Here is an 18,278-nt window from a genome sequence, read left to right on the forward strand (position 1 = left end):
AGTTACACTGGATTCTGATCAAAGGTCAAAATGTCACAGGTTAAGTGTCCAGTGGATTTGGCAACAGGGAGGACTTGGGTGACTTTGACAACAGCAATCCTAGTGGTATTAGTGCAAAAGCCAGATTGGAGTAGATTGAGAAGTAAATAAAATTTGAGAAACTGTAACATTATGAATGGACAGTTCTTGGTAATAAAAGTTAGCACAGATTGCTGAAGTTAGAGGGTGGGGAAAGATTCAAAGTAGTTTCCTTTTCTTAAGATGATATATGACTGAATAACGAGACACAATGGTCCAACAGAGAAGGAGCTTTATTCATGAGAGAAACTACTACAGCCACAAAGTCCTTGACAAGATACAAGAGACCTATCCAGGCTCTGGAGGACAACAAAAAAAGCAAGACTTTGAAAAGAAGTGTACAAGGGTAGAAGCATCTGAATATCACCAATGTTTGGGAGATGCATGAAATGTAGTATGTAGATGCTCAATTAAATAAATCAAATTAAGTAACTGTAATGGCTTAGAAGTCTCCTAGGAAAGCACCATCCCTTCTATAAGGACTCAAACAAAATTGAAGGCAAATTCAAACATTTAAAAATACTCAGTGACTTCTAATTTCCTTCCAACAAGTAAAAGTTGTCACTTTTGGGCATACAACAAGAAAAAAGCTAAAATGAAAATCAACAACTTCTCTTAGATCAATCAGAGATCTAAGTCACAGGACCAACTACCAGCTCCAAAACTGAAGAACCAGGCAAATACAGATAACAGCAGCTTGCCAGGAGAAACCACCATTGGACCCTGCACTATAGAAAAACATAAAAGGAATTGACTAACTGCTAGAGACTGAGGGCACATAAGCTTGAGAGACTAAAAATTTCTGGGAAACCAACCTTAAGTGGTCTCTTACATTTTCATAAATTTTATCTCCAGAAGCTCCATCAGGTTCTCAAGGTAAAGAACAGAAAAATCTCTACTTCTGGAAGCTGAAGGAAAAATAACCATTTTGAAATATTCCCCACAGGCTATAGTTCTCCTTAACAAAGGGCTGCCCTCAAGGAAAGTCATTTAACCAAAGCCTAACAAAATGGAGAAACGGAAGTATCCAAATCAGGCCCGTTCTTACCCTTTGTGTCTCATAAGGGGAAAGGTAGGGGGACACTTGTGAAGGTGAAAGCCCACAGCAGAGTCCAATAAATGACAGGACCACAAAGCACTTCTGTCCCCACACCTTACCCACCAAATCAACAAGGAATTACAACTGAAAGAATGGCAAGGCTCAGATTCTATTTATAAAGGAGTCTCTACAGAATCCCAAAGATAACAGAGTGGACCCAAAAAAGCACACAAGAAGTAATTTCAGTCAGACACATAATGGTAGGGCCAACAGTAAACAGACTAGCACCTAGTCAGATCAACAGAAAACCTCATTATCAACCTATCTGCCTATGTTCCTTTTCCAATACATCATGTCTAGCATTTAACAAAATACAAGACACTCTAAAAGATTTTAAAAAACAACCAAAAAACCAAAACCACACTATATGAATAATCAAAGCAAGTTAAGAACCAGGTTCAGATATGGTAGATATGTTGAGCTACTAGACCAACAATTTCATATAACCACTAATATGCTAAAAGTTTTAGTAGAAAAAGGAAATGTGAAAAAAAAATGGATGGTTAATGTAACTCTAAGAGAGTGTCATGTCCCGCCCCAGCCAGCAGGGCGGAAAATCCTAGTGGGTTCTTTTCCTGAGGGAGGGAGAGAAAACAGGGCAGGAAGGGGGACGCACAGAGAGTAAAGACAACACACAGAATCCCATCAAGCCTCTTCACTTTATTGAGAAAACACCCTATCTTATAAAGGTTTCAAGGCGGGAAAACAAGGCAGCTGACCTAGGTCGGTTGCTAGGAAACAGGGTTAAGGGATTAAGACTGGAGTAAAAGAGGAACCAGACTAAAGTGTTGTAGCACAGCGCCTGAGGGGCTGAAGCTACCCTGCCCGCAGGCGGTTGATCTTTGATCTTCTGGCTTCTCCTCTGGCAGGGAGTGGCGCTCCCCTGCCTATTTTTGCAACTCCCCTCAGGGAGTGACGTATCCGGCTAGCAAATGGCCAAGCAGCTGAATCTTTGCCGCTCCCCACAAGAGAGAATCAAAAGGAAATTCTAGGATTCAAAAACAAAGTCAGAAATGGAGAATGCTTCATGGGCTCATAAGTAGACTGCACAAAGCCTAAGAATCAGTGAGCTAAAAGATAGATCAACAGAAACTTCCTAACTGCAAAGAAGGAGGGAAAAAGAAGATAATAGCCAGAAACTATGGGACAATTTTAAAAGATGCAGCATATGTATGCCCAATGGGTATACCAGGAGAAGAAGAGAGAAAGAAACTGAAGAAATATTTGAAAAAATGGCTGAGAATTTTCTAAACTCTATGAGACACTAGAACACAGATTTAGGAAACTCAGATAATATGAAACAGGATAAATCCCAAAATATCTACACTTAAAGCATATCAAATTCAAACTGTAGAAAATCAAAGACAAAGGAAAAATACCGAAAGAAGCCAGAGGTAGGAGTAGAAGAGAAGAAACCTTACTTACAGAGGAATAAATCATACAAACAAGAAAAGAGATTAGAATATTTAGTTGAAGGGGGGGGAACCTACCAATCTAGAATTTTGAATATAGCAAAATTAATTCCTTCAAAATGAAAGAAAAGCAATGTTTCAGACAAAAATAGAAGGAATTTGCCACCAGTGGGCCTGCCTTGAAAGAAATACTAAAATAAGTTCTCCAGAGAAAAAGATTATATAGGTCATGGGTCTACACAATTTTATTTTGGAAGATCATCAGAGAAGTAATTAAAAAAGGCAAAACAAAACCCTTTATTTTTAAAATTCTAAATTGATGTAGCACAGTTTCTTCAAAATGACAGCAATGATATTTCGGTTGATTATAGCTATGGAAACATGAAACAAAGGACAGCAATATTATAAGGAGAGAGAGAAAAAGCAGGAATACTCTCTTCTATGGTACCTGCACTACCCATGAAGTGGTATGTATTAGTTGAAGGTAGATTAGTTGTAAATGTATACTGCAAACTGAGGCAACATCTGAAAAAGTTTTAGAAGTATGTTAAAAGAAGAGAGAAAAAGAGATTATACTCAATACTCAAGATCAGAAAAAATTAAAAAGGAGGGAAAGGCAAAATAAATTTTAAAAGAACAAATGCAATGAAGTTACAAACATATTAATCCAACTATATCAATAATTACTTTAAATATAAATGGCTGAAATATATCAAAGACAGAGACTATCAAGTAGATAATAAGACCCAACTACATGGTGTCTGTAAGAAACCCACTCTAAATATAAAGTCACATGTAAATTAAAAGGATGAAGAAATTATACCACGATAACACTAATCAAAATGAAGTTACAATAGTGTCATTACTTTTAGGAAATGTAGATTTCAGAACAAGAAAAAGATCTCAGAAATAAAGATTACTTAATGAAAGGGTCAATTCTCCATAAAGACATAACAAGCCTTAATACACACCTGACTAACAACAGAGATTCAAAAATATAGGAGACAAAAACTGATAGAACTAAAATGAGAACCAATTAATCAATCCACTATTATACTTAAAGACTTCAACATTGCTCTATTAGTAACTGACAGATCAAAGAGATAGAAAATCAGTAAGGGCACAGTTGAACGGAACAGCACCAATCAAATGTACCTAAGTGATACCTAAAAAATACTTCTTCCAATAACAACAAAATATGCCTTTTGAAGCTCACATGGAATATTCACCATGATTAAGGCCCATAAAAAACATCATACAAAATTTTAAAGAATAGAAATCACACTAAGTATGCTCTCAAACCACAGTGGAATTAAACTAAAAGTCAGTAATAAATATTTACAGATAGATAGAAATCCCAAAATACTTTGGAGCTTAAACAACATACTTCTAAATAACACAGTGGTGTAAAAAATTTTTTCAAGAGAAATCTTTAAATATTTCAAACTATAAGAATGTTACTTATCAAAACAGTGGGATAGCACAAAAACAGTGCTTAGAAAGAAGAGCAATATAAACCTAAGGCAAGCAGAAGAAATATAAATTAGAGCAGAAATCGGTGAAACTGAAAACTTAAAGAGAAAAAAAACAAAACAAAAATCTGGCTATTTTACCAATGAAACTGATAAATCTCTGGCCAGGCTAACAAATAAAAGGAGACAGAACTAATATTACAAATGAAAGAGGGGCCATTACTGCCAGTTTCTTGGACATTAAAAAGATAATAAGAAAGATTATGAACAGCTCTATCACCACAAATTTGAAAAATTAGACAAAATGGACTAATTCCTTAAAAGATACAATCTACCAAAACTTACACAATAAGAAACAAACTGAATAGGGTTATCAGTATTAAGGAAATTGAGTAACTAATAGCCTTCGCAAACAGAAAGCACGAAGCCCTGATGGCTTCATTGGTGAATTCTACCAAATATTTAATGAAATGATACCAACTCTCTGCAATCTCTTTCAGAAAGTAGAAACAGATTTGCCTCATTTTATAAGGGAAATCTAGTATCAAAATCAGGCAAAAACATTACAAGAAAGGAAAATTACAGATACCCAAAGACCTGTATGACACCAAAGTAAATCCTAACTTATCCATATTAGTTCATTAATTGCAACAAATGTGACACACAAAACTAAGGGGTTAATAATAAGGTAAACTATGGGAGAGAAGATAGGGTGTGCGGTTGGAGGTGGGGGTCTCTACTTTCTGGTCAACTTCTCTGTAAAACCAAAACTACTCTTGAAATAAAAAGTCAATTTGAAAATGCATACTAGGTAAAAATATCCCTTTTATCTAAACACTGAGGTTCTATAAGAAAAATTCCTGGGAATATTCATTCATTTTGGCAAAGATGTTTCATAATCAATGGTGTAATAGAATTCTTTGTATTTTGACATCTTTCAAATGCCATCTTTGTTGCCTACTGACTACGTGTTCTTGGGCAAGTTTTGAAACCTCCAGTACCCAGTATTTTTGTGGGCAAAATGAAAAAAATTCCCTTTCTCACAGGTCAGCTGAATTAAATTAGGTAAATACATATAAAGCAGCTGGCCAAAGCTGCACAGAGTAGGCAAGTGTTTGTTCTTTCTCCCTCACTTGCCCTAAAATTCTAATTTAGGTAGGGTAATATACCTTATTTCAATCCAGTGTTTCTCAAAAGTAAACCTTTACCCTGAGAGGTACACCAACCATTAAACAAATACCGTGTGTCTTCCAGGAGGTCCATTTTAAAATCTGGGGGGTAAAAGGCTAAAAATTAATTGGTAATTTAAAATGCTATTATACTGGGCGTCTGGGTGGTTCAGTTAGTTAAGTCTCTGACTTCGGCTCAGGTCATGATCTCACAGTTCAGGAGTTTGAGCCCCGTGTCAGGCTTTGTGCTGACAGCTCGGAGCCTGCAGCCTGGAGCCTGTTTTGGATGCTGCGTCTTTCTCTCTCTGCCCTTCTCCTGCTCACACTCTATCTCTCTATTTCTCAAAAATAAAAGTTTTTTAAAAATGCTGTTATCCTACAACAACACTGCTGTAGTAGAGTATTCGCACTGTATTTCAAGAGGCAACATAAGACAATGCCTTCATTAGAGTTTAGGCCACATTCTCCAATTTCCAAGACTGCTACTTCACCATCTTCTGCTGTCTGGGATCTATCCCTAACCTTTCCACTGAAGAACTGCTTTTTGTTTCTCATTTTTATGATATTACTAAATACAAGTTGATTTTCTTCTCCTGGTCAGTCATGTGTGAATAGTTCAGCTCCAACAGGACTGGTTATTCTTGAATTATCAAGGACCACCCGAAAAAATATTTCACATTACACAAGTCATTTAAAATGGTCATTATAGTTCATCTGAGTCAGCACTAAGCAAGCAAATAAAAAATGGAAGACTGTACTTTTAAAACTATTTCTCAAAGTCTTAGCTATTATTATGTTAATTTTTTTTCTTTCCCACTGAACTGTACACGTTTGCCTCTACATAAAGACTACTAGCCTGATTTTTAGACACAAAGACTTTTTGCATATCACTGTAGAACTTTTCCGTGCAAGAGAACCTCAACATGCATAAAAATTAAGGACCTTACTGGAGAGATATAAGGATAAACAAAGTGGCCGTGAGTATTCTAGTGACAAACAGGCTGAGCACATCTGTCCTATGTTGGCTCAGGGTCACACATTAAGAAAAACAATGATAAACTGAAGCATGTTCATAGAAAATTTATAAATCCTTTAAGGATTTCACAACTATGTTACATGAAAAAGAACAAGAAAATGGATGTGCTTACATCTATTTAAAAACAAACAAACAAAAAATGGGCTTGAAATTAATGGGGATATAACAGCCATCTTAAAATACCTGAAGGCTGTCATACTGAAGGAAATCAGACATGCTACCATGTTGTCCAGAACTAGGATCAACAGCAGGCAGCAAAGTACAGCTCTCTGAGCTTGCAATCAAGAGATCAGAGTCCCACAATTGTTTATCAATTGTGTGATGTTAGAAATATATGATATTCCCAGATATTCACTATTTTGTATGTAAAATTAGGGTGCTAAAATAGATAACATCTATGGTAATTTTCAAGTAAAATATGTCATGGAAGGAAATGTTGGATCAACTTCTTACCATGAGAGCATCCTGAATATGAAATCAGCTACTTCACGAAGTAGTGGGTTCTATCACTAGTTCACATTAACATTATCCTTTGCTCTACAATATAAAGGTGAAAGTGGCACAGATAGAGAGCAAACCATCCTAACTAAACACCAAATGTCCACAAGCTAGTGTTCTTATAAGAATTAAAGGGTAGGATGGAAGAGTACTGTAGTTTCTATGTTACAATCATTGAATAAATCACACTAGTATTTCTAGGGGAAAAAAACCTTAAATCATTTTTCCAGATCATTTGTATTGAATATTTCATTTTCCTTTGATTCCAGATACACTAAAACTATAGGATAAACTGGACTCTGTGAACCTACTTATTTTTCCTCAGAGAATAACAATATAACTTTCTTCTCTAAATGATTTTATATACTAGCCCTTCGACATTATATTTTAATCCTTATATAACAAATTCCCCTAAGTTACAGTATAAATGAATGTTTATAAAACTCAAACTAATTCCTCAAACCAAAATAAAAAGTATTCAGTACAACAATTAGTTCTAAGTTCTAGATATCATTTAATAAAAATGGGCAAAATAAAGCCAGGTGACAATCTCAAGGATTATGTACTCAACTTTACATACAAAGTATAGGGGCGCCTGGGTGGCTCAGTCGGTTGAACGTCCGACTTCGGCTCAGGTCATGATCTAACAGTCTGTGAGTTCGAACCCCACATCCAGCTCTGTGCTGACAGCTCAGGGCCTGAAGCCTACTTAAGATTCTGTGACAGCTCAGAGCCTGGAGCCTGCTTAAGATTCTGTGTCTCCCACTCTCTCTGCCCCTCCCCTGCTGTCTCTCTCTCTCTCAAAATAAAAGACATTTAAAAATTTTTTAATTTACATACAAAGTATAATATTATAATAGTGCTCAGAGCTTAAGAAATACTAAATCAAAACTGGATGATAAACACGAAGAGATACCTTAAAAGATACCTTATAATATAGGAGGCTAAGTACACAAAGTACAATCTCTGTGGATGTATCTAAACACACTCCAAAGTCATACAAAAAACCACCTGTAGTTTTATCCTTATTTCTGCAGTATCTTTTTAAAAATTATTTTCCTAATTCTACACCTGTCTGAAAATCCAAGGATATCTGTTGTTTACTTTACCATCAGACATTAGTGAACACATTCTTTTAACATTTTTCTACCTATGCCATACCTTACCTCTTGAGTAGAGATCCCTTTGATCATAATTCCTGAAAACTCCGATGTATATACTTTGAGGTTCCCTAACATTTTTACTGCAGTCATCAAATTACCTAAGATGACATTTAATGTGAAAGAATTTTAGAGCATCTTTGTGCTTATTTTTGAAAACAAAAATCTTTCACATTTTAGGACTAAATTAATATGTAATCTTGTTAATGGAAAAAAATACCTGAATAAAAAGAAATAAGAAATTACATGGGACATCTAAGCAATGGACATTTTGCTCAACTTCTTCAATATAGCAAAGTAAAATAAGATCTGAGCTTCTACTTACAATAAACTATAAGATCAGTACTTTGCCAATCACACTGCGTATGTGGCATTTGCTTTTTATAAACAAAAGTTATTTTTTTTAAAGTCTCCTCACTAATGAACAAATCAAACTTTTATACCACAGTTAATCCAATCAATGACAGTGAAACAAGCCTATGTTCTCAACCTTGCAGATATAAAGTTAAACCGTGTTTAACACTCTGTAATGTTTTTATTTTGAAGACCTTGTAGGGAAGCGTCCATGTAGTAAAAATTTAAAGTATTTAAAACTCCCATTTCACCATTACTTTTATAGTTATGTTTGAAGTTTCTGTCACAGGATTTTTACTTAAAACCCCACAGCCCACTTTTTTATACACATATAGTAATGGCTGATAAATTTCTTGTATTCAAGTAAAAAATACAGCCTTCCATTGAAATATGTCTGTAAATCTTTTAAAAGCTTTAATTTTAAAAACAAAATTTTTACCCAAGAATCTTAACTCCTTTTACTTCTTTTCCAAACTTACCAGACTAATAAAGCCAAGAATTTTTAGCTTCCTCCTCCCCACAAACACAGTAACTATTCTAAATCATAATTTCCTTTTTCTTTGTTTTTTCAGAGTATAATTTCTTTGGGGAGCCAAACTGTTTCATTTTAACCCACAAGTTGTCATTAATTCATCTTTTATTTCTTGCCTAGGATGCCACTGCAATGTTCATTTTTAACTTTTGGAGTTCACTTCTTATGTTAAGTTTTCTTCAAATCAAAAGGGAAACCCTCTTGCTTCTAACTGACTCTGCATAGAAAAGGTAAATTGTTCCAGTGGCTTCAAATAAGTTTATGTAGTTATAAAAAATCACAAAAACCAACAAAAACCAAGTTTTATCCTTTTCCATGTTGTCTTGATAAGGTTAAAAGCAAGAGACTCTAAGTCAAGATTTCTCCTTCTACAATTATTTGTTCCAACATAACATTAAAATATAAGACATTTTTCTTTCTCCTGTTAACAGCTCTTGTGAATTGGGTAGTTTTCCAAACAGTCATTATTTCCAAATGTTCTTTTTCTGGGTTGAGAATTTGTCTTTTATAAGCTATTTTGTAAGGGGTTATATTTTGATCAATCTCATTTTAAAAGATTTGACCATATTATTCCTGATATTTACAATATTTAGTCCAGAGTTTTAATGGTTTGCAAAATAGACACACAAAAAATGGCATCGGAAAAAAAATCCAATTCTGGAAACAATGAAGCTTATCAGGAAAATGGGGGGGGGGGGGAGACTAAACAGATCACCTATTTCATACATTTGGCACTGGGTGACCCAATGAAGAATCATTTTAATTTAATCATCTTTAAAAATTATTTTTTCAAAAAAGATTAACATACACAAGAGGATATATATTCAGAAATACTTAGAGGAAGACACATAAAATTAAAATACACTTAAAAATATTGTTGTAGTTTTCATTTTCTACTCCTGAAACAAAAATAAGCCATTTATCAGTAAGTGCATTTTTTTCATGGAGAAAATATTTATTAGTTTTCAAATGATCACATCATACATATATTACACAATTAATCATCCTAGGAAAAAAATTTTCTTATACTAATAATCATAAAATAAACACTGAAAAATATAGGATTGCATAGTGACATGAAATATTAAAAAATCTGAAAGGAAAATGTATCAAAATAAAAGTTTAAATAAACAAATCAGTTCACATTAATATACAAAAAGTTTCACTTTTAAATAGCTTTTAGTGGCATGGGTGAATGGAAATGCACTTACACTTCTTTTGCACACTTTAAGAACAGAGCTAAAATTTAATCAAAGCATGAGGTTTAGAGATTAAATCACTTTTCATCTTTAAAGCTGAAACAAAAGGCTAATCCCACAGGCCATAAACTGATTGGTTCTGTGGTTCAAAGGGTTCAACTAACTTAATATCCAAGCAAATTTCACTTTCAGTTCCCTCAGTTCTTTCTATAATGTTGGGTAATTATTTTTTAATTTATATGTGTCTGTAAAGACTCTTATTCATATTTAACAAAAAGCAAATCAAGCACACAAAGCTGTAATCATTTATGGGAAGTCAGAGCTCCCTATGGAAATTTTAGTTCAAACTGATCTTTTAAACCTTTAAGTACTATACAAAAATTCGTAACTAATGAGGAAAAACAAACCAAAAAAAAGGTGTCATAGAAAGAGAGGCTACAGTCCAGCTTATAACTTATAAAATGTGGTTCCTAAGACCTTCAAGATCCCTAGAACATTTTAGATGCTTCCATGTTAATAACTCTAGGATTCTTATTCTGCAAATTTAAACCAAATAAAACAAACTGGCAGCATCAAATAACTTTTAAAAACTTCTTTAATAGCTTTTGACTGATCAGTTAATAGATGCCAAAGAGAAAAATAGAAACATTTTTTTGATAACTACTTCCGTTTGGATTAACTGTTTTGCAAAACTTATTCACATGTGGAGGCTTATGCCAATACTACTAATTGCCTGTGCTCTATAAAATACGTCTTTGTTTCAGTATCAAACTTTAGTATGCCTTCAATGCAGAACAATACCTCAAATTTAACAGGTATTTACTACTTTAGAAGACCGAACAAGCTACTATGATCTCAAAAGAGGTCTCTTCTACCTCTATACTGGAATCTTTGTTGACTTGACAAATAAGAATTAAGGCTCAAGAGCAGAAAAAGATAAGCTAAAAGAGTGTATCCTTATACTAAAAGTAATTTGGGAATAATTAAGAAGTTCACCTTTTATTTACTAGTTCCTTTCAGTGTCAGGCAACAAAAAATAATTTCATAAGTGTTTTGGATCTCCTATACTAAAAAAATTTGTCTGCTTCAGTAAGGTGATTTTCAATCCCATAAATCTCTTAAGTGAAACAGAGAGCTGCTTTTAAAAGAAAGGAGTCTCTCATACTTTCTCTATTTCAGTCTTCTGAATAAAAAGGAATATATACATGGCCATGTAAAACTCCAATCTGAAAAAATTATTTCATTATTTGAGCCTTTCCGTTTCCAGACCAAGAGTACACGAGAGTAAATCTTAAAGTTTATAAATGACAAGATCAGGTGGCTCTCTCATCCTTGTGTCTTCTAGATATATTGCATGGCTCCGTTCACCACTGCCTTCCAAACTGCAGGTGCTGCATGTGTGACAGATATCATCCATGAAGGCTCTGCTAGAAGAGTTCCTTTTGCTGAAGAAGTATGATGTTTACCAGTTGAAAGAAATCTGGGCAATTAGAGAACAAATAAACCGGTCTCCCATTATCAAGATACCTGGAGTCACAGAAGGAATCCACCAAGGAAAAATGAAAACTTGCCAAAGACACCAAAGTCATGTTCTACCCATTGTAGATGGTAAGAACTTCCTGGAATCAAATCCTACCCTTGGCATCAAAGAAACTAAGAGAAAACCATCTTAATGCCATGGGAAACATCTAGGACAAGGCTCTTTTGTCACAAATAACATTATTCCTAGGGACTGGAAAACTATGTATGAGTATATATTTAACATAGCTTTCAGGGATAATATATCCTGAAACTTATATTCATTCACATTTATCTTATTAAAGAATGAAGCCTCAATTTGACAGTAAAACCATAATGGTACTATCATTTTATCTTCTAAAAGATCTAATTAATATGAAGTCCTAAAGTTTGAGGTAGGAAAAAGACCAAAAAGTTCTAACAGGGTAGGATAAGACCTGGACATCAGACTTGTGCAAATTAGGAGAGTTTAGATGTCCAGTTTGCCCAAAGATGAAATACAAAACTTCTTAATTACCTTCCAGTAATAAAAGAGCACTAAGAAGTCCACTAATACCATTAAACATTAAAATGGGCAAATATTCCTTTTTAAAATTCCTGTGGACTAACACAGGAAGTCACCAAGTCTAGTGCCCCAAATCATCCACTGGTTTAATTATCTGGAGAGAAAATTAAATAAATTTTAGGTCTCTTTTCTGAATGGGCACTAGTTAGCATTCTCAGAAAAAACCCAATGGACTGCAGTCCCACTTGGTTCTTATAAGAACCCAAGGAGTACACCAATAGAATTAAATGGGCAATGGCCGGACACTCCAATCTATAAATAAACCCAAGTAAATAATGGAAAGCACCCACTTGTTTATTATCCTTTCCCACTCTCTCCAGAAGCTGGATATTCTGCCTCCAAGGGTTCAGTGGAGAAAGTGGACCCCTGACGTCAAAAGCTCTCCGTGGTCTTGGCTGTATCTGTGGTTCTAGGATCACTCCTTGCACCTCTGGTAGGAGAGAAGCACTGAAATAGAGAGCTGAATATAGATTTAAGAAAAAATTCTTATTAAGAAATTACATTCTCTGGTCATTTGAGTTTGCAATGACTTATCCTCAGGATAAAGAGGAGCTACCTTTGGGCACACTTTCTTTAGTCCCTTCTTAATTTGAATTTTAGAAATCTGTCACCACAAATGATTAATTCTTCAGTAACTATTAAGAAGGGACCTATCATGGTGTAAGCCATAACATACTCTGTGACAAACCACCCAACTTTGAGTGGAAGACCGAATCAAAAAAATGATAAATTATGACTGGAAAAAGCACAGTAGCATGGTTGTCTTAAAGGGACAGGGAAAGGAACTCGACCTCAGCTCTATCAAAGGAGGAGTCCCAGTTAATTCTTCTGTCAAAGAGAAGAAGATGGATTGAAAAGGAGAAACAGAGTAATCAAACAGAAATACTACTAAACTTTGGGAATTGTCTAAGAAGCTGAATTTGTTCTTTTTTTTTTTTTTAAGTCTTCAGTACTTTAAAGACTTAAACTACAGTCCCATATTATAGCAATACAAAGCTAAACCTTAATTTTATCAAGCTAGGACTACTGTCGTTGAAAAAGATTTATTCTTCAAGCACTCATATTTAAAAGTGGGAGGGCAGAATAGTGGACATAGGTAATACAATCTAAAAATCTTTTTAAAAAATATGATCATTTGGTTACAGGTCAAGAAGGACCAGGAAATAAATAATTAATGGCTACAATGCAGAAATTAAAGCAGTAAGATATACTCAAATAATAGATGATGATAAAGATACCAGAAAATAGTTTCCTTTATTATAGGAATAAGGTAAATAAGAGAAGGAAGTTTAAAGCACATAGCATCTGATCAAGGAAAAGCTGAAAGGAGAATAAGACCAGCAGATATGCATTTAAAGTTATAGGGACTGCAGGATAAATTTTAACAGTGGAAAACAGATCAATTATACTTTGTGGTATAGAGTGATATAACCCTATTAAATTTCAGATCTTCTAAACAGAAAGGTGCTGCACGTTCCTGATGTATAGAACATAGTCACACTATTCTATTTCATATATATGTTATATTTAGGGATAAATTAAGAAAAAAACTGCTATCAAGTAATTTTCTCTCTCACGCCAAGTGGTTATCACAGGGTTCCTTACCTGTTAGTGGACCGAGGACTGTGCTCTCTTGTTCTCTATCAACCAACCAACAAAGGTTATAGTCTCAGCACTAAGAAGGTAACAACCAACCAAAGTTAGTGTTTTAATGCCTTCACTTCCTCCTGGCTCTGCCAGCCAGCTTGGAAATATACCAACACAGCTGAAAAGGAATCGTTATTCCATTACCTAACAATATTTAGACTCGATTTTTTTTAAAGCCTGAAGAAGAAAGAACAAGCTAACCCTTCTGCTTTAGGAATATATTCAATTCTGTACAAGTGAGAAATGAAAACAGTTTGTACTACGAAAAGAAAATCTATGAATTTAGCCATCAAATCTGTGATTTCCAAAATGTAAAGAAGTGAAAAAAGAAATCTAAAAGAAGTCAAGGGGGGTGAAACTGCCACCTAGCAAGAGGTATCAAATAAATAACTACGAAAGTATTTTATGAGCCTATGTGGCAGCTATTTTCTTATTTTAAGCTTCCAATAGATTTTAAGTCCTAAGGTCTTTTAGTTTTGAAGACTATTCATTTTGAGTGGTAGCTTATAACAGTATTTTACAGCATAATCACATTGAGGAGTATATGGCAGATGATGAGAGAAAAGAAGTACAAATTAGAAAAAGATATGAATACTAAATATCTCAAGAATTGCACTCTAATTAGGTATTTTCAGGAATCCAAAAGCAAAAGCACAAAAACCCACTAAAATCCCAAAAGATGAATCAGGTATTCCACAGTTGGAGTTCTTAAAGTGTGACTTTTTAACAGATGAGAAAGGTTTAGAATTAATACATCAGAGTTACCTTATTTATGTATTCATTGTACCTCCAGTAGTCCCCTTGACACACACACACACACACACACACACACCCCTTAGTAGTACTACAAAACCCCCAAGATTTTGCTTTCCGAGGTTCCAATTACCCTGTTCAACCATTATCCGGAAGCAGATGATCCTCTTTCTGACACACGGTCAGGAGGTCAATAACAGCCTAATGCTACGTCTCAATGCATAGGTCATTCACTTCATCTCAGCTCTAAAGCATGTTATCATCTCACATCATCATGAGAGAATGAAGGGTGCATACAGTGAAATAAGATCTTTTGAAAGAGAGACCACATTCACATAACTTTTATTAAGGTATGTTGTTATAATTAACCAGTTCATTATTAGTTACTGTTGTTATCTCTTGCTGTGTCTAATTTACAAATTAAACTTTATCATAAGTATGTTACGTACAGAAAAAAATACAGTATATACAGGGTTTGGTACTATCTGTGTTTTCAGATATCCACTGGGAATCTTGGAACGTAACCCCTATAGATAAGGAGGAATTACTGTATACTGTGCAAACAGGGGCTTCTACAAAAGTACTTTTTACATTATGAAAAAACCCTCTAGTTTTTTCTAATCAATTTCCTTAACATTCTTTTTCATGTCTAATATTTCAATACAAACTAGTAAGATTAAAGATTTCCAAATTAATGAGATCTAAGTAAACCTTAATTACTTTAAGATATAGTTTTAAAAAATAAATTCAGAAACTATAACCAAGATACAATTTTCCAAATTTCTCAGTTTACCTTTATTTCTTGAATACTAATCAATAGTAACAATATATCTGATTTACAATACAGATAAAAAGGGAGCACTCCATTTTGGAACAGGATACAATTGGTAAAAATTTTTTTACATTATAAGCTCACTTTGAAAATGAAAAACAGCTCCCAGGAAATCATTATCTTGCTGAGATTAACAGTGGGCTAAGTTTACAATTTCTTCTTCAACAGGAGCTCTAAACCCTTGATTTACTTACCACGCCCCACAGAATTTACAAATTAAAAATACAGACAAATTTAAAAAAACAAACAAATGTCCTTAAGCTAGGTTATAGGGCTAGAGAAGTAGATACACTCATAAAAACTTCTCCCAAGTGAGATTATAATCAAGATATAACTTATTTATTTTGCCTGAAGTACCAAAACTTATGGATTCAATATACTGATATTCAAAAATCAATAAATAGATTTCTCTAAATAGAAATTATTTTAAATCCTTGAGGAGAGCTGATACCTCTCTTGCTTCAGGAGTTAATTATTTATGATGGCTGTGGATTTGATAATGTATCATTATTTTATAAAGAAAAATGTAAAGGCACTTACAAAATGAGATCATTATTCAAACAAGAAATAGCAACCTTTGTGAGACTACGATTGATAAAGGCTCTTAAGAATGACACAGTAGGATCCTACCTAATTCTATTTTAATAAACAGCATTCTTCTATATGATGTTTAAAGAGATGAAAACAATAAGCACTCCACTGGAGAACCTGTATTTCAACCACTAGAGAATAAACTCTAAAACAAAGCTAACAAAATCACCTGTGCTAAAATGCCACAAAGGAACTCAAATGAATGTTAAGGAGGTCTACTAATCCACTAGTACTTCAATAAAATCATTTAAATATTATCCATAATTATCTAAATGTTTAGAGATTCTTACTGAAAATTCAGTTATATTCAAGTCAGAAATAAACCTAAATATTTCATATATAAACACGACTCTGGATTAGACTATTTGCAATATTTGTTCACAAAACTAAATTATTAAATGAGCATATATTGCTTATTAGTTTTAAGCATTTTTAAGCATTTCTAACACCAAAGAGAAAAGGCTAAGCCTAATCATTTTTAAGCAGTGAAATAGAAGGCAATGTATTTCTACAGACTATTTCTATTCCTTTGTATTATAACTGACTGAAACTGAACTTGCTAATTTACAGATTTATAGATTATTTCTAAAACAAAACATTCTACACTAAACTGGAAGCATGATATAACATAGTCTCATTTTTTATCGCTCATTCTTACTGGTTCTAAGCCACATCTATTAAAAAAAAAAATTCTCACAAACCTCTTCAACCCCCAAAATAGTCCCAGCTGGTATTAAGAAGAAAATCAAAGAACAACCTTAACAGAAACCATGAGAGTCTATCTCCAGACCCTAGAAGAGAGCTTGGCACAATTAATTCAGTAAATATTATACAAATGAATGAAGTCTACTGATCAAGAAACAAAAAGAAAGGAAGCATTTTGTCAAGTGGCTGATGTCTAAAGTAGACACTAAAAAGTTCAACTTTCTAATTCTAAGGAAAATAAAATCAAAAGTATTACTTTCATGGATCTGTTTGGGGGTCAAGTTCTAGGATTAATTATTCAATATGGTCAGCAGAAACTTCAAATGTATCCTAGGATGATACAAATTTTAGCTACATTTTAACACCCATTACAGATTTTCTAGTGTTCTTTTCCAGATTTAAAATTAGGAAGAAAGAAACCAGATACTGCCAGAACACCCAATTTTAAATTTTCAGTTAGAGAAAGTGAAATCTTGCCAAAAAGCACAAACGAGCAAATAAAGCCAGCTATCTTAGCATTAGCCACGGTACTGTAATGACTCTTGGAGGAAAAGATTACTTCTAAACTACAATCTTATATATATTGTCAAGTAGGACACAGCTCAAAAACACCAAAATAAGGAAGAAAGCCTGAAACATTAAGGAAGATACACACTTATGGAAAGCAATTTCTTAAAAGAAAGTTTGGGGTTTTTTTAATTTTTTATGTTTTTTATTTAGTTTTGAGAGACAGAGAGAGACACTGTGAGCAGGGGAGTGTCAGAGAAAGAGAGAGGGAGACACAGAATCTGAAGCAGGCTCCAGGCTCTGAGCTAGCTGTCAGCACAGAGCCCGAAGCAGGACTTGAACCCATGAACCGCGAGATCATGACCTGAGCCAAAGCCAGACATTTAACCGACTGAGCCACCCAGGCGCCCCTAAAAGAAAGTTTTAATGAGAATAATGAACCCCAACTACTAGAATGCTTCAAAAACTACCAAATTCCAAGATTTACCACTATATGTTCTCTTCATCCTTTTGGAAAAAAATACTATCCAAAAATGTTATTGGGATTCAAGTTACTCCACTAGATTTAAACATCAAGTATTTGTCAAAAGATGAACAAGAAAGAGACAAGTAATATGTCTTCGTGTTCCACTGACTAAGATAGAAGATGAAGTAAAACAGATTAAGAAACAATGCATAATACATTTTTAAAGTAGTTAATCCACTACAGAATGAAAGATAAAACACAATCATAAAAAAATGATATATCAACTATTAAAAAGGGCAACTTCAGGGTCAAGAAGACTAAACATTTAAATTTGCCACTGCCTCTTTTGAATGAAAAAAGGCTTCTAGATTTGACCAAAAAAAAGAAAAAGAAAACCTTAGTGAAAGTCTATTTTAAGAAAACTCTCTAAATAACTCTTGTAAATTCTTTTCATAATTAACACAGCCCATTATTTTTACCTCTTTTTCACCTGTTTATTTTGCTAGTACGAAGTATTTGGCTCTGTTCTTACAATAGCCAGCATATTCTAAAGTACATATAAAGTACTGGGGGAGGGTTGTCTTTTGATCACATTTCTTAATTCCAAGATCTTGTGTTGTGCTACTTCCCTAGAGAGTACATTCAGAAATAGATGAACAGAAAAGACTATAGAAAGAAAAAGTTG

At 34.0% G+C, this 18,278-nt stretch overlaps 1 protein-coding gene across 3 annotated transcripts in view; it reads right to left on the reverse strand.

Annotated features, from left to right (window-relative positions):
- Positions 1-18,278, reverse strand: part of TSC22D1 (TSC22 domain family member 1) — a 129,723-nt gene that overhangs the window by 83,700 nt on the left and 27,745 nt on the right. The window contains exons 2-3 of one of the 3 annotated variants that reach the window (XM_029936700.1): positions 12,383-12,539; positions 10,587-11,489 (exon numbers count right to left, since the gene is read on the reverse strand). The exons of 1 other annotated variant lie outside the window; for it this stretch is intronic. In XM_029936700.1, the coding sequence (XP_029792560.1) occupies positions 11,472-11,489; positions 12,383-12,539 (175 nt within the window). In that variant the 3' untranslated portion in view covers positions 10,587-11,471. Of the gene's footprint in view, positions 1-10,586; positions 11,490-12,376; positions 12,553-18,278 lie in introns of those variants that run through there. One more of the 3 variants, XM_029936701.1, reaches the window with a different exon arrangement.

Source organism: Suricata suricatta, chromosome 4 (assembly GCF_006229205.1).
Source record: "Suricata suricatta isolate VVHF042 chromosome 4, meerkat_22Aug2017_6uvM2_HiC, whole genome shotgun sequence".
Lineage (NCBI taxonomy): Eukaryota > Metazoa > Chordata > Mammalia > Carnivora > Herpestidae > Suricata > Suricata suricatta.